Source organism: Denticeps clupeoides, chromosome 1 (assembly GCF_900700375.1).
Source record: "Denticeps clupeoides chromosome 1, fDenClu1.1, whole genome shotgun sequence".
NCBI lineage: Eukaryota > Metazoa > Chordata > Actinopteri > Clupeiformes > Denticipitidae > Denticeps > Denticeps clupeoides.
The window spans coordinates 38,733,597-38,758,872 of record NC_041707.1 but is presented as its reverse complement, the minus strand read 5'-3'; the positions used below and the strand labels follow the sequence as shown (position 1 = coordinate 38,758,872).

General features: G+C 46.7%; 1 protein-coding gene across 2 annotated transcripts in view; it reads right to left on the bottom strand.

The window, feature by feature from the left end:
* Window positions 1–24,591, bottom strand: part of ank2b (ankyrin 2b, neuronal) — a 105,233-nt gene extending 80,642 nt beyond the window's left edge. Inside the window, exon 1 of one of the 2 annotated variants that reach the window (XM_028981746.1) lies at window positions 24,406–24,591. In XM_028981746.1, the coding sequence (XP_028837579.1) occupies window positions 24,406–24,480 (75 nt within the window). In that variant the 5' untranslated portion in view covers window positions 24,481–24,591. Of the gene's footprint in view, window positions 1–2,481; window positions 2,679–24,405 lie in introns of those variants that run through there. The other variant, XM_028981595.1, reaches the window with a different exon arrangement.
* Window positions 24,592–25,276: the final 685 nt, after the last annotated feature.

The following is a 25,276-nucleotide window of genomic DNA, read 5'->3' as shown; positions in this document are numbered from 1 at the left end:
AACACGGCGCCAACATCAAAGATGACGTCCCCTGGGCATCTGAGGCCGATGCCTCTTTTTTTCTGCCTTGTAGTATAGGCCCTTGTTGCCATGGTAATTGCAGAGAGTCGTTGGCATTTCCCATCTGTGTTGCTATTTGTCTTCCAGGAGACGTTCCAGGCAACGGAGTGTGATGGAGTCAAGCGCGCGCACCACACACACACACACACACACACACACACCATAAACAAAATTATTATTGTCTTATTATTTAACCACCATAAACCAAATTATTATTGTCTGGCTGGAGCATTAAAATGACAGACAGACAGCAACGCAATCAATTTTAGTGGAAAGTAGAGACCTCAGACACAGTCGGCCAGGTAACACACACACACACATACACACACACAACGGTCCTCTCCTCTCCACAGATCTGAGATCAGAGGCTGGCCAACACAGAGACACACACCAGACATCGTCTCACAGCTAAATGCTCTGTTAATACTCAAAAAATAAAATGAACGGATCAATAGAAGTTGCCTTCAGTCTCTGTAGTGGCTCGCGCCACGTGTCTTCAGGTGCAAAATAAATTTAATTTGAACATATATTTGAAATATAATTTCGTTACTTTTTCTCCGCCCAAAAAAACTACATACACGCATGTTGCAACACTGCAATAAAAGTCACGCGATCGTCGTCATCAACCCCGGCTGCGTCAAGTCAAGATTATTACTCTACACAACCGCGCCGGTTATTCGGAAAATTTCATGACTGTACGCGTAACGGGAACACATAGCAGAGCACAATCAATGAGTTGTGATGAAACGTAATTGTTTTGTGTCCAAATCCCCCCAACTGCCGCGGTCGGGAAATGCTAGCGGCGTGTAATAGCTTTCGCTAAAAAAAAAAAAAAAAAAAAAAGAAAGGTGAAAGGTCATCCTTCCAAAAGTAACGGCACTGTTTTGGCGTGGGGTTTGGTGTGTTGTGGCGGGTGTTCCAGTGCAGATTAAATCGGCGGGGCCGGTCGATGCTAATGAGGTTTGACTCGCTCTGCACAGATAGCCATGAGGCCCAGATGAACGAGATTCCTCGGTGTACATGTACACTCGTCCCATTGTGCGTATAGCGAGCATCCAGGAGAAACAGCTTGACACGGAGAATAAGGGTTCCATTCAATGTATCTGATAATGGCCTGAGTGTCTGAGATCACTCGGAAGGATTTGGAGATTTTGGAGTACTGGCGACTGGTTCTGGGGTCAGATGGTGGTTGATCACGTCGCTGGTTGATGCCGACCCGCTCACATCCATCAGCATCTGTAATACGAGTCCCATGTTCCACCCGAGTCACCCTGAACCACGGCGCGGCGGGAAACCTGAGAGAAGGCCTTCGTCATCAACTTCCTCGTCACCTTGAGAACACCTTGCCAGCATCATCCGAGGTGCCAGGAATCTGAGTGGATTTTCGCTGTCGGGAAAATTGACGTTTCGTCTCAGCGACCAAGTTTCATATTTCACATTTAAACTTCTCTGTTCAATTCAGCTATTGGCATCGGTGGCTAAGCCACGCCCCTTCAGTCGACAGCACGTAAACAAGCCCCCTCCCAGCCAATCAGAGTCCGAGAATGCTGCGTTCACGGACCTCTCTTCACTCCGCTTTGTGCAGAAACAACATTTGCTCCCATGAGAGACTTGATGGCTGGGTGTACGCAGGAAACTAGCCGCCACACCACAACAGCGGAGAAGAACCTCATGCCCTCCGACAAGGTGGCACTTCTTCTGCTCCTCCGCACACACCCACAAGTTCATAAAATGGATGCTCGGGCTTCGGTTTCATATCCATTTTTCACGTTGTTTCTGTCTGCGTTGTATGTAAACACTCTTGGAGGGACTTTGATGCGTTGTTGAAGCATCGTTACCAGTGTGTGTGTGTGTGTGTGTGTGGTGTGTGTGTGTGTGCACTCGGGTGTGAGTTAGAGACTGCGGAGGGGCGGCTGAAGTGGCAGGAGGACCATCAATAATTCAAGCTCTGATCCTCAGCCCCCCCTCGTCTTTCTCCGCGACACGGCAACACAAAGAACCAGGGACTTTTAGGCCATGAGGTCAAACCCCCACGTCCGTCCACCCCTTTCCCTTCAAATCGACCCAATCGAATCGTTCAGGCTCGCCGATGAGTGTCACGTGACACTCGCCAATCACTCCCCAAGCCCCTCACACGCTCTCAAGGACGACGTGCCAGACACAAAAGCAGAAGCTGACACGCCCGGGCAGCCACAGGTACACCGGTTCCCACACAAAGAGGCCCGGCCCTGCTCATCAATGTCACAGGGAGCCCGAGGAGCCGCACCTGCGAGCCCCGCCTGGCCCGCACCTCTGCCCGTTGGCGGGGCCCCGGGGCCGCTGTGATTTAAAACACAGAATCTGTGCCAAAAAAAAAAATAAAAAATTGACTTCATCAAATGATCCGCATCAGCACTTGGCACACGGGCAACTCCTGTTCACCTTTTTTGGCTTCTTTCTCCTCCCGCCCAGCCCGTTCAGTCGGTCCGTGGACTCCATCCGTTGGGACTGGCCGTCCTCGCTCATCCCTCCCTCCGAAATGTCGCGCCCCGATTGCTCCCAACTTCCTCGGTTCCCACCATCCGACAGGGTCCCTGCACTCTGCTCTCTCCACGGCGACTGGAGCGCCGAGTGGCGGGCGAGGAGGCGAAAGGGGGAGTGGCGGAGGGAGGGGTGGAGGGAGAGAGAGAGAGAGGCCGAGCGCGAGTGAGCTCTCGAGCGCGCCGGGGGGGAAGCGCAGTTGCGTTGCCATGGCAGCAGCTGCCACCAGCGTTTTTTTCTGGGACCGCGACTGAACCAGATTTCTCCCAGCCGCACGCCGAACGTTCCACCGGTCTGTTTCATTTCTGGTGACAATAGCTCTGATGCAACGGAACCACGTGGAAAGAAATTTTCACATTTTTCTCCCAAAAATTTGGATTCATTATTATTGTAGAGTTGCAAAATACCTAAATGAGCAATTTAATCATTGCCACATATATCTATATCATCCAGAACTACCCTTTTTAATAAAATATAATGTAATTACACATTTACTAGTACACCTAGTAAAGATAATTAAAAAACAGAAAACTTTCACCATAACAATGTGTTGTCTATATAGATAAAGATAATTTTTTTTAAGTAAATATAGGTAATATTGAGATATTGGATTTCTGAATTATCAACATAGTAAAGCTGACACGCACAGGTGTATAGTGCACCCCTCTCTCTCTTTTTCTCTCTCTCTCTCTATATATATATGTGTGTGTGTGTGTGTGTGTGTGTGTGTGTGTATGTGTATATATATATATATATATATATATATATATACACACACACACACACACACACACACACACACACACACACACACACACACAGGACTAATAAAACACACACACATACACACACACACAATATATATACAATTATATATTTGAAGCTCTGTAGGCTGCAGCAACAATATCCAGTTTTGATGTTCCAAGCTTTGTTGTTTTCTATGTGTGACTCCGTGGCTGAATTTTGCTGATATTATCCTCTCTGGGGGAAACCGACCTGAGGAACCTGGGCTCGGCCGAGCGCTACCTGCACAACAGCCCAGTTCCTCCCTATTGTTCCATTGTGTTCACACAGCGCGACTCAAGAGAGCAGAAGCAATCCCTTAGTGTTCCGGCCCCTCCCACTTTCAAAATATAAAAAAACAGCAAATCCTCCCATTCTGGCAGTCGCCCCCGGCGATGCCCGCCTGGCACTGCTGTTCAAAAGAGCATCTCATAAATACAAATCAGATCAGGTTATTTTTTTTAAAAAGGATGATTCTTTTTATAGACACCGCACAGACCCCGTTTACCTGAGTGAATTAGCGGCGCATGCGGGAGAAAAGGCCAACAGGAATTTCAGACTCCACAAATGGCCAGTGGGAGCCCCATTTCTCCCCATATCGGCCATTTTCACACCCCATTTCCACAGCACGTGGTGAACGTTCATGCACCCTCAATTACGTCTTCAGACCACACCTTCTACCAAGGCGCGCAGCTCGGTTCCAGCATCTTTCAGCTCACTAGGCTAGAATGCGAATTTCCTACGGGCACATACACACACACACACCTGCAGGGGCAAGTAAACACACTCCATCTGTGTCAGGAGAACCTATTAAAAGGTGAGGAATGTCCATCATTTCACACTACGGGTCCTGAGGGTCTGAGTGCTGCTCCTGGAGACGTTCTACCAGACCTTTTAAACATGATCGTTAACAACGTGAGCTACTGGGAACGAGGGGAAGATGGATGAAGTCGCTCGCCAGCAGAGTGGGGCAGAAAATCAATGTAATTGTTCAAAGATATTTCCCCATATTGACGTCCCCTTCCCCATTATTGCAATGAAGTGTAAAAAAAAAAAATGCCGAACCGCGTAAACATGAAGCTCCTCCTCATCACCTCCATCAGCAGCGGACGAGTTCGGTCTGCTCCTCTAAAAATGAGGAGAAAAGAGATGAAATCTGGCAACAGTCAAGAAGGAATATAAATGTGTGTCTGTGTGTGCGTTGGCAGCTCAGAACCATAGATGACAGGCTGTCTGACAGGGGGCGTGTGTGTGTGTGTGTGTGTGTGTGTTTTATTACTGGACAAAAAGCTTCATTCAAAATTTTAGAAAGAACCTCCCCGTTGCCACGGAAATCTGTCTGACGGGACAGGTATCAAAGCACCTGGATCAGGGGGGCGGGGCTTCAAATGGTCCCTCGTGAACCAGCGGCACACAAAAACCCGTGTAAACAGACGCGGCAGCTGCAGTCGGGGGACTCGCCGCGGAGAGGATCTGAGGAAGGAAATCGCCCCGCCCCCTTCCTTTGATGGACCTCCTTTCTCTACCACAGCGGTCCACGTGTCTGTGGGGACTGTAATGCACAAAATTAGTGGATGGACACCACTTTTGTCTGTGCAAGGAATGCCCATAAATTACCCAGCAGCGACAGGCTCGGGCAGCACCGCACGGTGACATTCTTGACTGGCACATTTGTGGCCGACTGTAAAATCATCTTGGGCAAGAGGAGAGGAGAGGAGGTCAGAGGTCACGAAGCTGCCTGTTTAAAAGTGACATGCAAATTGCACCCTTCAGACGTAAGTTAACGTGTGTGTGTGTGTGTGTGTGTGTGTGTGTGTGTGTGTGTGTGAAGGAATGAAAACAGGAAACTGGAGCATATCTGGCAACGTGACATAAGAGATGAGCGATCACGTTTTTTTTGTGGTTTTTTTGCCAGAATCGCCAAGAGGATGGGAAAAAGGAGAAGAGGGACATGGTTGTCTTGCCAACTGAACCTGTCTGGCCGGAATGGCTCCTGGTGCTAAAGACAATTATGCCGTCTGCACGCGCGTCAGGAGGCGAATACCCACACGCACCGCTGAAGGAATCGAGGAAAGCGCGAGTTTGGAGCAGAAGATCCCAGGTGGGTCTTATCACATCGTGAAAATATATTAAATACAATTTCCGATATACTTTAAAAAGCACAAACTCCCCACACTTTTGATTATAAAGTCCTCGTTTCTCCATTTCCTTCCAACACCAGCTTTTCCTTTCTACATTGGTTCTTCTAAAATACCAATAATCATTATTCGAGGGGGGGAGTTGGACCCATAAAGACATCGGAAGTGCGATTACTTCACAAAACTTCACAGAAGTTCACTAATCGCAGAAATAATATTAGTGTTGAAGAACATTCTTCTCGCCCCTCCTGCCAGAGATCCGGGAAGCTTTCGAAGGCATAAAAGGAGCCCACAGTTAAAACCGCGACCCCGCCTGCTCCCCCCCTGACATTGACCTGACCCGGCGTGACCTCCTCGTTGATGGTAACCGAGATGTGGGGCTTAACAACCCTCTCCCAGTCGCCAGCAGACAAAAGGACCTCTGGCATTCTTCACAGCCATTAACCCCACCGGCCCGAACAATGGCCCCGAAGGCAGCCCCTACAACGCATCGACAGCTTCATCAAGAGGGGACGCTGTCCTCGAACGGACCTCTGCTGCGCGTTTTAATCAGAGCTGGTCAAGTTTGGTAAGATGAGGAAAGTCTCCGCCCCGCCCCGCCCCGCCCCTCGCCCAGGCGTCCGGACACCAGCCGGCGAGCAGACGAGGTCCAGACTTCTTCTTCTTTCGATCAGAGGCGTCCGGTCAATACTCCGCACCCAGGGCGCCCCCGCCTGAAAAAGGGGCGTAACTGGCACAGCAGGCTGTCAGGGGGAGGACTGGGCCCGTGTCTCAGCAGGCCACGCCTGTCTTCCGCTCCAGCGCCGCGTCTCGGTGCTATCGAGTCGTCACTGTGCCCGCGACCGTTGGCATTTATTAGCAGAAAATAAACGTTTTGCGCCGTAACATTCATGCCCCTCCTTCCCTCGGTCCTTTGTCATTGGTGGACTTGTCAGCCAGTGAAGTGTCCTTATTACACCTCGCACTGCACCTCGTATACTCAGAGCCTCCAGTACTGCTCGCCTGGTCCCTCCATCTCTGAAGGTAAAAGGAAGACGCTCATCTAGACTCTTCTCCGTCTTGGCCCCTCGGTGGTGGAATGAACTTCCCCTCGAGGTCAGAACAGCTCGGTCACTGAGCACCTTCCTCTTTAGAGAATATTTAGATGAACTTGTAACCTTCTTATTGTCTGACTTACATTTAGAATCTACAACAGAGTGAATAAAAAGGTTGTATTCATAGTTGGGGTCCTAGTGAACCAGAATAGGTCACTTCATCGATAGTAACATGGAAGGAGGTTGTAAGTCGCTCTGGATAACGCCGTCTGCCAAATGCCTTAAATGTAAATGTACATGAAAGTTAAAAGTGAACGTGAAGTGATTGTGAAACACTGCAGCGCAGAAACGTGTCCTCTGATTTGAACCCATCACCCTTGGTGAGCAGTGGGCAGCCATGACAGGCGCCCGGGGAGCAGCGTGTGGGGACGGTGCTTTGATCAAGGGGACCTCAGGGTCATGCCATTTCCAATCGGCCTCCGTGATGTGACGTGTCACATTACGCCAGATGGCCTGTACTGATTTTTTTTTTTTTTTTGGGGGGGATATCAATGTTGATGTCAGCGCCGCTTTTCACATGACGAACAGCAAAAAGAACAGCACGCTGGGCCGAGGAACGTGATCCCGCGAAGATTTGCGCTATTCCGCCCTCGGGCCGCTTCAGCTATCGATCCATGCGCGTCTAAAAATACGTCCAACGCAGCTGTTACCCTGATACGGACACAGCGGAGTGTTTAATAAGATAAGATAAGAAGATAAGAAAGAACTTTATTTATCCCGAGGGAAATTCTTTTGTCGAAAACATGCTCGATGCAGCAAGAGGTACAAGAGGAATAAATATATATACAATAAGGATTGAAGAAAACAGAATTGTAGAATAGTGCAAATATCAAAAATAGCTCAAACTCAACAATAATAATACATGGAAGATCACGTTAATAATGGAATAATAATGAAAGATCACGGTACCTACGTCATATAATTCAAGCACGCGTACTTCAAAATAGAACCTTGTGGCAAGACAACGGGCCCTAAAATACATACATGCAGCGTTCCGCAGCGGCGCCTCGATCCTCGGAACTTCCGGCGAGGCCTGGGGAAACTGTGTTGCCATAGCGATTTATTCCAAGCGGATATCCATGGCAACTGGCTTCGAGTGGCCCAGGCCTCCCCGGATTTCAGCAGGTGAGATGAAAGCAGTTCTGGGGAGGGCAGGGGGGCTAAAAATGTCAAACATCAGACGCTCAGCACGGAGGTGTTTCACCCATATTATTTTGTAGAGTCTCCAAAACACGACTCTTTCTTCATTTGGCCTATATTTCATAGAAATAATATCTTCTCCATCCACATTATGTCAGCCATGATGGAGAATTCTGGATTTCGTGAGAAAATGACTTGCCTCCATTAATAGCACAGATTCTGCTGCTCGAAATGAATGACACCTATTCTGGGATGCTGGCAACGTTAATGAAGAGCTTCTGCATCAAGGCGCCCCGGGGCAGAAGACGCATGGCTAACCAGCAGACATCGGCCAATCCATCCCGATCCGCAAAGCGTCATCCCCACACGCTGCTCCCTGGGCGCCTGTCATGGTGCCCACTGCTCACCAAGGGTGATGGTTAAACACAGAGGACACATTTCGTTGTGTCACCGTGTGCTGTGCTGCAGTGTTTCACTTCACTTCTTCTACAATACAGCAGAGGGAGGGGTCGCTGCTGTTCTCCGAGAGGCCACAAGGGGGCAGAGCACAGCACAACAGCCGCGTACACTGTTCTCAGAATGAATGACAATATTAAAAAATATTCAAATATTCATCTGGAATGAACAGTTCTGAATTTGATTCCGTTATGGTGACCAAACTTGATGTAGTAATAGGTGTGATGAATATGCCTTGATGGAAATTAGTACAGATTACTATGTAAGAAAACAAGTGTTCAGGCTGTCATCCTACTCATGTACATTTACATTTACAGCATTTATCAGACGCCCTTCTCCAGAGACCACCCTACTCCCTATATCATAATCTTTTTTATATATATATAACACCACTGCATGCGCATATATATATATATGTATATATATGTATATATGTGTGTGTGTGTGTGTGTATATATGCATGCAGTGGTGTTATATATATATTAAAAAGATTATGATAAAGGGAGTAGGGTGTGTGTGTGTATATATATATATATATAGTGGTGCGCAGTGGTGTTACTAAAACTGCAGAACGATTACAGATGTTAAGTCGCCTCCTTGTGGTCGCACAAAGCCATTGTCCCAGAGAGCCAATGAATCAGGCGTTGTTAATCAGTCATCAAAATTTTAACATTGATGACCAAAATGTGTGTTTTGGAATTAATTCCCGATGAGGATCCCACGTACCATGCGTGACAAACATAAACCAGGACCCCACTGCTGCCCCAGAAACGCCTGCACAACCCTCTGTTGTCACATCAGCCAGAAACATGGAAAAATGTCAATGCAGAACCTCCACTGCTGAAGAACCCAGGGTTCTACCTTGATGGACTGGGCCTGTGAAGGCTGCAACACACCACCAAAAAAAAAGACAAAGCAGAATCGAACCAGAGACACCGATTGTCCCGGACCCCCAGACCAACACCAAGTCCTGAAAAAAACTGAGGAATGTGAAGAATCCCAGCTCAAGGGTCCTCTTTCACTCCAGACGAGAGAACATGCAACACAGTAAGAGTAGAACATGTGCCATGGAATGCTTTAAAATGTATTTTTTAAAGTCTGATTAACCTTAAACACAAGAGGCAAATCACTACATAATACAGATCCATCATTTTTATCAACATTTTTATTTCTATAATCCTCCTACATTTACGACATTTACCAGACGCCCTTATCCAGTGCGACTTACAATCGGTAGTTACAGGGACAGTCTCCCCCTGGAGACACTCCTGGGTTGACTGTCCTGCTCAGGGACACAATGGTAGTAAGTGGGGTTTGAACCTGGGACTTTGTCTTTTGGTTCGTAGGTGAGCGTGTTACACACTATCCTGTTCAACCCTTCCTACCATTAAAATGGAATGATTATAAATATATATATTTTAACAACAGATCCATAACTTGTTATCATTATTGTATTCTGTGGCCTGTTATATTGTGGTCACCTTGCACTACCTCCGTGTCTCTCCGTATTGTGTGCATAGCGTTTTTCTCTGGTGTGTTACAATCCATGTTTAATTAGAAAGACATCAACTTCTATTTCCTACTTTTAGTCCGTTTTTGTCCTCAGCTAATACTACCTATTATGCACATAATAATTCATAAATGCTTTTAAGATTCAAATACAGGCCATGTTTATTTGTATCATGTTCTTATTAAGATTAATGTTAAAAATGCACACACACACACACACACATACACACCATTTTACATCATTGGGGCCCTCAGATCATCTTACGCCTACAGAAGTGCATCATGGGATTACCGTAACCCAATCTAACATTGAGAATTAGAAGACTAGAGCATCTCAGACCGATTCGATCACGCCTGTGATGTCACCGTCGCGGAGTTACTGGCACTACAGCGGGGAGCGAAGAGCCGCTTGGGTCCTCTGCTCCACTCCACCCCGTTATAAGGCGGCAGCCATGTCTGGCAACCACGCAGACATCATCCGACTCCCTGCAGACGGCTTCTGGTCCGAGAACCATGACAGAGCCAGCAGAGGCTTCATCCGACCTTGTCCTTCCTGTTCTAATGTTCTTTTTCAGCATACACACACACCGTCCTCAGATTCTACTGCCAGTCATAACCTGCTGTTGGGGACAGATTTTAGGACATTAGATGACATGACATGAATTATATTCAGTGCAAATGTTATAAACAAAAACTGTTTTATACCAAGTCACAAGCATGAACCGCATCTGTACAGTTTAATAACTAATAAAATAACTATTACTAGTTATTCGGAATTCAGAAACAGCTTTCATTTCATACGAATATCTCAATTTCGCTTCGCCCGTGTGGTTGTCACCCTCGTACCTGATCAGGCGACGCGCGCTGCCCGGTTCCATCCCTAGGTGGCGCCGCTTCGTCAGAAAGCAGACCTCCGATTCACAATTCCACCTCGCTGGCTAAATTTCCGCCATAACTCGGAGGGCCAGAGACCAGCGGGGCACAGTGTTTACCACGATATCACATTACATGCGGCTCTGCTTCCTCTGAAGTGAAGTGAAGTGGATTTTAAAAAGGTCCCAAAAATGATTTTTCTATGACATCAGTTCAATATTGCTCTTATTGCATTTGCAGCATTTATTCCATTACTGTTTTCAAGTCAGGGGGTCAAAACTGAAGTTGCGTCGTCAAAAGTCTGCGTGAACCAAGCGTGGAAACGCGCCGTGAAGCTGCATTTACTGGCCACGCCCCCCAAAATTCAAATGTTTTTACTTTTAAGCCACTTTTAAGCATCCGCGCTGAAAAAAAATCTGGATGCATCGGGACAGGGTGTTTGTGGAGGATCAAGAAAAAAAATTCCAAGCTCCTGTCTCTGTTGCATGCATTCGCAGCGCCAGGACGTTGCGCCCGATGGCATGTGCGGCTCCCCGTTTAGCCACCCGGGCTATTTTTAGTTTTGTCACCCTCCCGTCTGAGCACCGGGCCTGTTCTGCTGAGGTGTCACTGATACACTTAATTCAGACATCTGATTTTAAACACCAGTAACATGGTCCGAAACATATATATATATGCATATTATATCATCATATTTATCATTTTTGATATGTCATTTTTTAAATTCTGGTTCCGCTGTAAGCAGCCGTGCTGCATATGTGTCCCTCCTCCAAGCGTCATTCATTAAACCGGCCTATCACATGAAAGCTCATAACTTTATCACTTTTCATAAAGTGTGAAGTGATTGTCACTTGTGATACACAGCAGCACAGCACACGGTAAACACAGTGAAATGTGTCCTCTGCATTTAACCCATCACCCTTGGTGAGCAGTGGGCAGCCATGACAGGTGTGTGGGGACGGTGCTTTGCTCAGTGGCACCTTGGCGGATCGGGATTCGAACCAGCAACCTTCTGATTTTCGGGGCCACTTTCTTAACCGCTAGGCCACCACTGTCCCCAATCTTTCCGCCAAGGTCGGCCTCAGCTTCCCACTGAGCGCCCCGGCAACTCCGTTCCTTTTTACACAGTCACGCTTTCGCGTTTACTCGTTCACACACACACACACACACACACACACACACACATGCACACACTCGACCTTCTTCCACACAGGCAGAAACGCACTTCATTTATGAGCACGTTCACCCTTCTACACCAAAAGGCACGTCTGCATTGCAGCATATCTTTTAAAATGATCCACTAAAAATATAATTAATATATTAATATAATTGTCTGCCTATAAATGGATTGATTGATCGGTTGATTGAATATAAATACAAAATCAATCAACCAATCATTGATTGATTGAATAATTAATTCTGAATCTGTGGCCACGACCTCGAGTTTGCCTGCCCCTTTTGCTACGACAATACGTTACCCCACCTTCCTGCCACCCAAGACTGGTCTCCTCTGTCCCGGTCCACCCCAGCCTCATCCCATCACCTCCTTCCCTGCTGCTCCACACGGAGCCAGAGTTCCAGGCCAAGCACCTCCGGTCCTCCTCCCCAGCTCTCCCAGTGTCCTCTCCACGTGCGACGACTTGTCCCCTCGCTCCGAGCATGTCTGCAAGTTCGTCCCCGAACTCGCAGGCTGACAATAATATAATGAATATTAATATAATATAATATTATAATGTCAGACTTATTCGGCCTTTTCCCTCCACCGCTAAAGACCACTAGACTCTTCTCTGTCTCGCCCCCCACGGTGCCGGAATGAAGCTCCTCTCGAGGTCAGGACAGCCGCTTAACGCCTTCCTCTTTAGAGAATATTTAGCTTAACTTGTAACCTTCTTATAGTCTGATCATGTAAGAGTGAATTGTGAGTAAAATGATTGTATTCATGGTTTGAGTCCTAATGAACCAGAACTGATCACTTCATTGATGGAACATTGTAAGTCGCCCTGGATAAGGGCGTCTGCCAAATGTAATTTTTAAATTGACGTAATTTAAATAAACCAGGTTACAGCAGGATTGACTGGTTTATTTTCAATACGTCAATATAAAAATATTAGGTCAATATAAAATATTCTATTTTTCTGTCTAGTCAGCGTTCACGATTTCGGTGCAGGCGGACATGACAGGAGACGGGTGCGGCGGACGCAGCATTTACATTTACATTTAGAGCATTTATCAGACGCCCTTATCCAGAGCAGCTTACAATCAGTAGAGACAGAGACAGGATGACAGATCATAAATTCGAAAAAATCAAGTTCCTGCTGATAAAAACTAGATCTTTTATTAGGTTCGCTTTATTTTTATACCTTTTGCCACACGGACCCTGATATCCGTTGGTATCTATATCTGAACTCATGAAACCCTCTGCTTTTATGGATAATAACTTAATATCATTATGCCAGCGTAAGAAGACAAGCTTTCGTAGTTTTATTGTGTAACGGCTCAGGTACGTTACGAACCTTAACGTCAGGGCCAGGGTCCTGGGCCAACATGGAGTCCTCCAGTATGTACAGACCAGCACATGTGTAATGAAGGCAGTGAACTTACTTCTGTGGAGGACGAGGTTGGAGATTGGTTTCTGGATTACTATGGATTACTATGGCGTTTCATGGGTGCGTTGCCTCAGTTTTGCCACGTCTGGTTGGTTGGTGGTTTGGTGTTGGTTGGTGTTGGTTCTACCTCCAAAAGATGTTTGGTTTGATTTGGTCTAGAATGGGGTAACACACTCAAACCCAGCAAACCCCCATGGTGACCAGGCAGGGTCAGGTCACGTAGCCTCGCTTGGACCGAACGAGGGCAGGGAAAGGACAGATGGAGACCGGGGGGGTCGTCTCCTCCTAACCCCTGTCTCTGTCCAACGAACTGACAAATGCGAACATGCAGTAAACGAGAGGGAAGAAACACGTTGGAAAAACGATTAAAAAAACCATAAAGGCTGCTGAATGCTCAGCAGTAAGGTTCAGTATGGGGGTTAAAGGTGAAAGGTCAACCCCTCACCCCTCAATTGTGACTGGATATGGAGGCATAGAACACACCGACGTGGCCTAATGCTGCCCTCATATTCTATTTTCCAATATTCTTACATATTCTATATTCTAAGCACACGGATGATCAAGCAGAGTGGTAGAAGTGTGGTAGTAGCCTAGTGGGTTCAAACCCCACTTACTACCAATGAGCAAGACACTTAACCCTGAGTGTCTCCAGGGGGGGGGACTGTCCCTGGAACTACTGACTGTAAGTCGCTCTGGATAAGGGCGTCTGGTAAATGCTGTAAATTTAAATGTAAAGCAGAGTCATATTAAATATTAAATCATAGTAAATACTACCCTGATGTACGTGAAAGTGACAGGATCGAACCAAGTTCATTTCGTAACCAGAAAGTTAGATATGTGAACGTATCCACAGAAGGTACATTTGTTTACGGCTGCATATATTCGTTTCAGACACGTTGTCTGTTCGTAGACTCTTCCAACGGGTTCCATTTGCTTTTGGTTACCATTGACAAGTTGCTAATGACCTCTGACCCCCATCTCCTGCCAAACTGAGACCATGTGTAAAACGAGCGTGCTTCCCTTCGTGCTGTCATTTACATGCATATGAATAATAATGAAAAAACAGCGACGTGATGTGCCCCGCCACTGACCAGCCCTGAATCTCGTTCCAACGGCTGATCCACGCCAGCGTCCACCTGCCCGAACTCAATTATAAAGACTCCGTCCAGACCACTCCGCGTAAAAGCCTCTGCTAAATGAATGCAATATAATTTAATGTCGACAGCATGGCTGCACCTCTAAATGCATTTCTGAGTAACTGACTGGCCGGTAGATATAACGTTAGATATTTATACGACACTCTCTATACGTTGTAATTACGTGGTCTTTCCACAGTCGTTACAAAGACGTATGACTTGCTTGCCATCTAGAAGTGTTGCTCATATGAATGCAACATTTCTGATGTAATTGTATTACGGGAACTATTTCATGAAAGCTTTCGTGCCATAAATAACCCGTCCCTTATTCGGCAGATACCGCAGACACTATTTCAGTGAGCGCTGGCAGGGACTGTGGAATGTGGAAAGTATTTCCATTGTTCCGGTGACCGGTTCTGCGCACTTTCCCTCGCTCCCTCCCTTTTTTATTATTAAAACCACTTGAAGGAGAAAAACGAACGGCCTCCATCACGACGAGAGCCTTCCTTGCTTTCGCTAGGCTGATTTCAGATCAGTTCTCCACGTCACAATAACGGTCAATGCATTTCACGGTAAAAAAAAAACGGATGAGGGATCCAGTTTACAGTAAAACTCCAGTTCTGGGTCAGTGTACTCTCTCGGTTCTCTAGAAGTCTGCAGTCTTCTAGAACTAGAACACTGCATTGTTTTTGGCCAGATAAAAAAAAAAAACAGACATTCCACTAGAATCACACCTAGTTTCTAATGAAAAATTCCGAGTGGATTTGAAAGTTTGGCTTGTAAATCCACTTTTGTTGGTGTGACTTATTCAGATTCAGTTCAGATTTTTTTGGCTTAAAGGTCCCCTGACATCAATTTTTTTTTGCTTTTATATCGGTCTTGTTGGTCCTGATGTCTCTTTCCGAAATTCAGCCGCGGTGCAGAATTACAGCCACTTCGATCCAGTCCCACAATGAGATTATTACATTATGCTAATGAGGAGGAGGGAGGCGGCACAAGGAGGAGAGCGGCCAATAGAAGTTGAGCGGGCATTCGCGGAAAAGTCGTCATCAACACCGTTCACCAACCACAATGTTTGCCGCAGACAGGAATTCGTGTTGCCGTTTTTCCAGAATAAAAATTAAATGAACCCGCTGGTTCTTCAGTCTCGATTGACGGAACTAAAAAATTAGTGCTCATTTTTACATTAAATCACAGAGTGACTGCAATGCTTCACACATTTGGAAGCCATAACGGTGGGTGGAGATAATGCTTTAGGGGAGGGGCGGGAAATTCTCTGGACGGAAAAAGCATGAGAAATGGGAGGTAACCTTTCCCCTTATGACGTCATAAGGGGACAAATTCCAGGGGCAGCGGTGCCCTAGCAGTTAAGGAAGTGCCCCCATAATTAGAAGGTTGCCGGTTCGAATCCCGATCCGCCAAGGTGCCACTGAGGTGCCACTGAGCAAAGCACCGTCCCCACACACTGCTCCCCGGCACCCCTGTCATGGGTGCCCACTGCTCACCAAGGGGGATGGGTTAAATGCAAAGGACAAATTTCACTGTGTTCACCGCGTGCTGTGCTGCTGTGTATCACAAGTGACAATTACTTCACTTTAATGTGATTTGGAAATGACACCAAACAGTGTCATTGTAACGGAAGTCGCATTATGATGCATCCCTGTGACTCTTCTTGAAGAAGATATAGATGAGATCCGGCTTGAGCCGGGCAAATTTGATCTTTATATCTTGCTAACTAGCTAGTACACACAATGTCACAGTGGAACCGGTAAAAGTACAACGCTGGCTCTGGATCTACTTCCCATCTTCACAACATGCACCCCAGGGTGCATTTGGGGTGCATTTCGTTAGACATTTCATAAACGCTTTGACATGTATTGAACGGTGTCAGCTGATGAATGCACGCTCTTACGTATGTTAGGGATGGCCGAGCCACATCTGATCCCGAAACATTACTGCAGGTACCAATACCCACTCTGAGTACACAGGTAAATTTTACTGCTTTAATATTACTATCATGTCTATTAAATATGTCTCTACTAACAGACTCTTCGTCATTCGGCCGCTCCCATTTTGGGTCGCTGCAGAGGATCAACTGATCTGGTTATCTTGTGTTATCGTTCATTATTAAAGCTTTACTATTTCAACACAGTTCAATGCGGTTTGGCTGTCAGAAACCACGAAGCGCTGCACCTTCAACACACTCGCTGCCATGATCGACCTCTCCTGCATCTTCAATGCTTTGTTTCCATCGATCGCGCGACAACACGTCACAGCGCGCAGAGGTCAAAGTTCACCGGAGCTGACATTACGGACTGTAAAATGTATTGTAGTTCGGCCCTGTCTGTCAGACACCCGATACGTACATGAAATTATTGCCGTATCGGATCAGGCCCATCCCTAATATACATTCAACTTTTATCAAACCGGGCTCAGCCTGACCATCTCCCGCAACCTGCAACGACTAAACAGGTATGTGCCAAGCAACACAATAAATCACATGACCTCCCGCCTCGCTGCATCATTTTCATTTTAAACCCCACCCGCTGGCAGTAGCGTAATGTAAGAAAGACAGAAGCATGTCTCTCTATCATGTTAAGGGGACAATTAGCAGATGGTCTAATTTCATTCCCTTTGCCATTTCAAAAGGCTTGACATCAGCGATCCTCTAAATCCAGTCTAATCCATCATCCAATTTCATCCGGGGGGGGGGGCTGCGCTTAAGTCTTTATTCTCCCACACCTGCTTTTTGTGCCCTAAGCAACATGTCTTCACAGTAGTAATGTCAGTCGCCGGCGGTCTCCCATTCCCATGGAAGCACAGCATTCCGACCTTGTGCAGTAGAAAGAGACAACATCAGCGATGTCATCACAATGCTGATTCTGCAGAAGTAAAACTTCAATTTTTTTTTTAAATACTGAATTCCATCATAAATCACTGCTGCGTGGCAAGGATTGTCTCCAGTACACAACATTGTTTAGCTGCTATTGAAAACTCACAATGTTTCGACGGAAACCTTAATACACTGATAGTGGATCCGGGGGCATCGATTTTTGTATCAGTAGCAGAAGAAACGCTGTATCACTTTACTGCCGCATTTAAAAGATGCCCCAGTCTGATGTAACTGCACCTTCTTGGATCTTCTTCAAAACGGGTGATTCACGTGACTTTTCCTGATAATAAGATTCTGTAATACATTCTTCTTACATTCATCTAATACAGAAAGATGTGCAATAGAGTTTTATGATAATCATTTGCAAATCACATACAGTACAGGCCAAACGTTTTGACACACCTTCTCATTCAACGTGTTTTCTTTATTTTTATGACTATTTACGTTGGTAGATTCTCACTGAAGGCATCAAAACTATGAATGAACACATGTGGAGTTACGTGCTTAACAAAAAGTGGAGACCTGACCTCCACAGTCACCGGACCTGAACCCAGTCGAGTGGACCAACAAGTGCTAAACACCTCTGGGAACTCCTTCAAGACTGTTGGAAATCCATTTCAGGTGACGACCTCTTGAAGCTCTTACTACCATTGTGTCCCTAAGCAAGACACTTAACTCTGAGTGTCTCCAGGGGGGACTGTCCCTGTAACTACTGCTTGTACGTCACTCTGGATAAGTATGTCCAATAAATGTCGTAAATGTAAATGTATGGAGTTGTTTACATCACGCGACCTGTGTCCTTTTCCATTTTCCATGGTCAGACTCTCAGCACTAGGCAGGGTCCACAACCTGCTCATGCACACAGACCGTCCTGCAGGAAACCCACATGCTGGACGGCATCAGGCACGGTGCTCCGTGGCTCCGAGAGACGCTGAGCCTGCCCCAAAATCTCAGAGGTGAGCGGGCCACTTCGGAGTTCTGGGCGAGAGAGCTGTGGCCCGTGGCCCGGTACTGCTGAGCTGCAGATTCACACTAGCCAATACACACAGACACACACACACAACACCACCTACCTGAGCCTGATGATTTCACACGATTCCATTACTGTACGTTGTAGCACTCGCCTAACATGAGAATAATTCGGTTATTGTGAGAGCTTCATAGAGCAGAATATTCAGCTAACCTTTTATTTCACTAACAAGATGATGTGTATCTCCATATCGACCATCCACAGAAGACCATCACAGAAGAAAAACATGATAAATGGTTCAATGTTATAATAAATGTTATAATCTCCATATTGACCAGCCACAGAAGACCATCACAGAAGAAAAACATGATAAATGGTTCAATGTTATAATAAATGTTATAATCTCCATATTGACCAGCCACAGAAGACCATCACAGAAGAAAAACATGATAAATGGTTCAATGTTATAATAAATGTTATAATCTCCATATTGACCAGCCACAGAAGACCATCACAGAAGAAAAACATGATAAATGGTTCAATGTTATAATAAATGTTATAATCTCCATATTGACCAGTCACAGAAGACCATCACAGAAGAAAAACATGATAAATGGTTCAATGTTATAATAAATGTTATAATCTCCATATTGACCAGTCACAGAAGACCATCACAGAAGAAAAACATGATAAATGGTTCAATGTTATAATAAATGTTATAATCTCCATATTGACCAGCCACAGAAGACCATCACAGAAGAAAAACATGATAAATGGTTCAACGTTATAGTAAATTGCCAGAATAATGCCAATTCATGTCAACACTGGACCTGGAGTAAAAATGATTGAAAACACTACAGAAGATATATAATGGTGCTAAACAGGTTGTGACCGTGACAGTGACTCCCACCCAATTTCATCAGCAGAAATTCATAAAAGTGAAAGTGAAGTGATTGTCATTGTGAAACGCTGCAGCACAGCACACGGTGACACAACGAAATGTGTCCTCTGTTTTTAACCATCAGCCTAAGTGAGCAGTGGGCGGCCATGACAGGCGCCCGGGGAGCAGTGTGTGGGGACGGTGCTTTGCTCAGTGGCACCTCAGTGGCACCTTGGCGGATCGGGATTCGAACCGGCAACCTTCTGATTATGGGGCAACTTCCTTAACTGCTAGGCCACCACTGCCCCATGCGAGACAGGGGATTTAATACAATTAGACAAGACATCACCAAACGGAGAACATTCATACACAGGTGAGAACAATCTAGAATCAAGGGAGATTCAGAGTATGTGGGACCCCCTTACGGACCGGATCCTGACATCATCATTCACCCTCTTTGCTGTCCAATCAGTATGCCAGGCTCAGGACAATTCTGATTGGGCGGGGCGCCAGGACTGAGGAAGACTCCTCAGGGACGAAGTCCACCACCCGCCACCATCTGCTGTATGCTTTACCAGCAGAGGAATCTCACTGACAATCCCTTCCAACAAGCCGTACGGTACGTTCAACACTCCACCAAACTGCCAAAAAAGTCACCCAGACCTGAATTTTGGCTTCCAACGGTGTCAAAAAGATAAGATAATCATGATTAAGCTTCTCCTTTTGCCACATTCCATTTGCTGCATTCCAACTTGACCCGAATTTTCAGCGTGAGGATATGGATGGACAAATATTTACATTTACGGCATTTACCAGACGCCCTTATCCAGAGCGATCTACAATCAGTAGTTACAGGGACAGTCCCCCCTGGAGACACTCAGGGTTAAGTCTCTTGCTCAGGGACACAATGGTAGTAAGTGGGATTTGAACCTGGGTCTTCTGGTTTATAGGCGAGTGTGTTACAGTTACATTTACATTTATGGCATTTATCACACGCCCTTATCCAGAGCGACTTACAATCAGTAGTTTCAGGGGACAGTCCCCCTGGAGCAACTTAGGGTTAAGTGTCTTGCTCAGGGACACAATGGTAGTAAGCGGGATTTGAACCCGGGACTTCTGGTTCATAGGCGAGTGTGTTACCCAATAGGCTACTACCAAGGAGGCTACTAGGCTCCACTAGGCTACTACCACCCCCTATAATCAGGACAGAACTGTGCCGAATCATTCACACGGCTACATGACAATTATGTTTACTTCTATTTATATACTTCCAAAAATCTTTGTGTGTCGTCAAGGCTGCATGTCACGTTGGCTGGACATGGAGAGGAAGAAGGACACATAATCACGACATCGTGGTATTAATACATGGTAGACAGGACAAGGGGAACATCACCAAGCCATGACCCGACCGCGAACAGACACGAACGGGGCAGCTTTATACAATCATACACAGGCGAACACGATCAGGGAACATTACACAGGACCAACATGGAACTCCGGACCCGGAGTAACCGGATCGTGACACTGCAGAATGTTGCGACGCTGCATTTTTTTTGCCAAAATGGAGCAGCCCTAGCAGGCTAGCTTGCAGCTGGTTGGCCTTGAATAGGTTGCACGCTAATTTAACCAAAAGTGAGAACGTATTTTGGCCTGTGTAATGACACTGCTCTACACGCTCTTGTAAAAACACTACTCAGACAACGTTTCGCATAAAACGACGAGCGACGCATTACTTACAGGATCATTAAAAGCTCTCGTATTACAAGCGGAGCCAGGCCTCGGATTTATCGATCCCCGAAGCAGAGGTGAGCGCCGGACGGCACTTTGTCAGCTGTTACGGTGCGAGTACCGCACGCTTCACCTCAAGACGCTTCACCTTTTCATTAAATGTCATTGAAACGATTGTCAAGAACTGAACGTTATTGTGATTACGGTAGCGTGGGTCTGACCAGGGATTAAAAAGTGAAGCGAACCGGCACACAATGCGGGCTCACGTACAGGGGAGACACCGGTGGGCACAACCAGGTCATGGCACAGATCTTACGTCCATATACGGTAGTGTTGGTGTGCGTCTTTGATTGTCCGGTTGGTGGTTCGGTTGGTGGCATCATTTGATTGGCTGGGACTGAAGCCCTTCACCTATTTATAAAGAGCATTGGTATCTGCCAAGGGGGGGAGGGATGACAAACCAGAAGCCGGCGTTTCAGACAAAGGTTGGACATGCCTAGGCGTAATTACGTAATTTTTTTTTTGCCGATCCCGCATCTTTTTCCATGTCCTGTTATGTTTACGCATCTTTTGCAATAAACTTCCTTGTGGTTCGCTACACGTATTGGTCATCGTGTCATTACCCCTAGGCTAGGACGTAACACAGGTTGTAATACATGTGTTTATATACTGTGACGGCGAAGCGGCTTTAGCGATAATGGTGGCACCTTACGATTCATAATAAGAAAAAAATTAATTGATACAGTTAATATGAAAAAAAACACTTTATACATGTTTTATCGTACATGTTGTTTGTAGGGCGACTGACCAATCAGCACACGGCGCAAACCCATCACAGGTGCCTTTCATCAAAATAATTCTCTCCACATCGTGTCCCAGTTCAGAGTGTCCCCCTGACACGGATTACCTGGTCACCATGCACAGGGCGGGTCAGCATCCCGTGACCTCAGGCGCTCGGCAGGGTTATAAAAACTTTGTAAATCCGTTAAGTAACAAGGAGCTGGATGACGACTCAACTTGCGGGTCGGTCGCATGCAAGAATTTTTACTTAATAGTGCATTTTTATTTAATTCTGGTGATTAAATATTTATTTATTCTTTAGAATTGTGACGAGACATGTTCTATAATAAAATCATCAACTCATCATTTAACACATTTTTTGTGACAATATATTCTTCAGTATATATACACACACACACACACACACTATAGGTCAAAAGTTTGGACACCTTCTCATTCAGTGTGTTTTCTTTATGTTCATGACCATCTACGTTGGTAGATTCTCACTGAAGGCATCAAAACTATGAATGAACACATGTGGAGTTATGTACTTAACATAAAGTGGAGACCTGGTCTCCACAGTCACCGGACTTGAACCCAATCCAGATGGTTTGGGGTGAGCTGGACCCCAACAAGTGCTAAACACCTCTGGGAACTCCTTCAAGACTGTTGGAGAAGCATTTCAGGTGACGACCTCTTGAAGCTCATCGAGAGAATGCCAAGAGTGTGCAGTCCTCAGAAGAGCTTTAGATGGCTGTCTCTGTCAATGAACCGGTGCACGGAACTACACTACGTAGAACACGCAGCACCAGCAAAGGTCCTCTGTGGCGATGATGGTGACGACGATGATGATGATGAATATTGCCCTGCAGTCCAGGTGGAGCAGTAACCAGAGCAAAGAAACTAGAATATAAAACAAGTTTTCACTTATTTCACCTTTTTTTGTTAAGTACATAACTCCACATGTGTTCATTCATAGTTTTGATGCCTTCAGTGAGAATCTACCAACGTAAATGGTCACGAAAATAAAGAATGAGAAGGTGTGTCCAAACTTTTGGCCTGTACTGTATATGGTCCAGTTCTGCTGGGTTAGACACGGAATGGACACGGAATATGTAAATGTGTCAGCGAGAATAACTATGAGCCCACTCGGTAACTCAGTAGTCAAGACAAGCTTCTGCATTGTTGTTAGAAATGCATACAAGAAGCCTCCCTGATAAAAAAACACACACACACACACACACACACACACACGGACAAGGCCAGAGGATCAATGCAACCGCCGTGCGCAGCAGCCCGTCTTCCTACTCCATCTGGCCTGTGGAGAGCGAGGGGACCTTTGCTGGTGCTGCGTGTTCTACGTAGTGTAGTTCCGCGCACCGGTTCATTGACAGGGACAGCCATCTAAAGCTCTTCTGAGGACTGAACGTGTCAGAGCAGCGGGACAGGGGCCGTCCACACGGATCCCACCAATGGGTGTCCAGTATGACCTCTGACCTCAGAACAGGGATCAGCGGTCGCTACCTTCTCCAGCTCCACATCGCTTCATTTACTTCTGGGCGGGCAGGTTCCAACCCCACTTACTACCATCATGTCCCCGAGCGAGACGCTTAACCCTGAGTGTCTCCGGGGGGGGACGACACTTCTTTACCGACTTCTTTACCGACTTCCGTAACCGCATACCCAGGATTTGAAGCCCATGATACGGGACACAACCAGATAACGGGTTCATATTCCGGTAGGACACGTCTCGGGAGCCAGCGCTCGTTCGTTGAACTGAGGTGACAAAAGCCAATATCACGACAGAGACACCCGTCACCTAAACCCCCCCGAGACCGAGCGCCCTTTCCCAGGCTTCAGGGGGCGGGTTCCAAAAAAAGAGGGACGCACTTTAAATGCGAACGGACTGCGGAGGGGAGGATGACTGGGCAAAATCCGAACAGGGGAGGGGAGGGGAGGGGAGGGCAGAGCTGCTGCGCGACGGCAAACCCGGCAGCGCCGTAGAAATGGTCCCGTCAGACACGCCCCCCCGAATGCAAACCAATTAGGCAATTACGCAGTCGGGCAACTCAACGCACCCTAATAGCGTTGTAATTAGGCGCCGGTGGCTGTCAGGGCTGATGGATTGTCAGGTTTCAGTGCTACGGTCGCCCTGGTAACCCGACAGGCCCCCTGTTTGCTCCGTCCACCCTGCGACCCCGACCCCTGATCTGGCCTCGCCCTGCCGGGGTGGTAGTAGCCCAGCGGGTGACACAGTCGCCTGCGAACCAGAAGACCCGGGTTCGAACCCCACTTACTACCATCGTGTCCCAGAGCAAGACACTCAACCCTGAGTGTCTCCAGGGGGACTCTGTCCCTGTAACTACTGACAAGGGTGTCTGGTAAACGTGGTAAATGTAAATGCAGAGAGTGACCGTGGGACGGCTCAGTAATGTTGATGGTGAACCGGGCGTGAACCGGGTATCGGCCTCCCCCAACTCCGCAAACCAATGGGATGAAAACGAGGAGTGTTTATAATAAGTTTATAATAAAACGGGTCTTTTTGCTACTTTGAATGAATTCGAGGCAGCTTAGGCACCGGCTTGTTAGTCTTTTGCACAGCCCCGCGTGTCTAAGTGAAAGAAAGCATGCCGAGACGTACCCCAAAATCAGCAATGAGCAGCGTTATTAAGATCAATAATTCATGCCTGCTTAATAGGTTAATAAAAAAATGACGGCAGCACGTCTCTCGGCGGCAGGGCGCCGTCCTTCCAGAACCGCGGACCCGGAGGAAAGGTCGTCAGGCGCGGACGCTGGTCCCATCCCGGACCCGCCGTTCACGCGGCCGGAGACGCCTCACCTGACGAGCCGGACCCTCCTTGGCGGTGGGCGAAGGCGTCCCTCCGCCGGACGACGGGGAGCTGGGAGAAGCCATGACGCGTTTATCCGCGCAGAGCCGCCATGCGTCCCGCGGACCGAGCGCTGCGGAGCCGCCGGCCGAGAAGTGACGAGGAGTCAGAACTGGAGCTGCGTCCCTTCAACGCGATGAACGAGCAGAGTCGACTCTCTAGTGAACGAGTCCGTACCTTTACTAATGAGCGCTCTGTGCGCAGATCATGAACGAATAGAGTCGGCTCTCCAGTGAACGAGTCATTTTGAAACATTTACTTACGGTCAGTGAAATTAATTATTGTTCATTTAAAAATGAAAACACACATATATAATTGATTACCATCCCCTATCAGGGAGGTAATCATAAATAATATTGTATGTTATCATACATACTATATACCATCATATTATGCACTATGGTATATAGTGATCGTTTATAATCATATAGAAATGGAATAGTAAGATTTTAATACTCTTGACACCAGAGACCACCTGGAATCTGGATTCCTAATGCCAACTGAATCAAATTGATCCAAATCAGTTCAAAAGAGCCTGCAGCCAGGATTTGTTTTGGTATTGGGTGTCTTCTGCCCGCCCCCTTCTAGCTCTGTCTCACCCTTCTCTCTCACTGTTCAGAACACCCTAATGCGGGTCAGCGGGGTGTCACGGTGAACATTGATCACTGGGCCTGCCATCCAAGCGGTGCTGATTTACAGCGATCGCGTCAATGTCTTTAAATATTGACACCTGAATACTGAAAATCTTCCCGTCACCTTGATCAAAATCTCACAGCATATTACAAATGACAGCTGCTCGTGATATACACACATTACTGATGA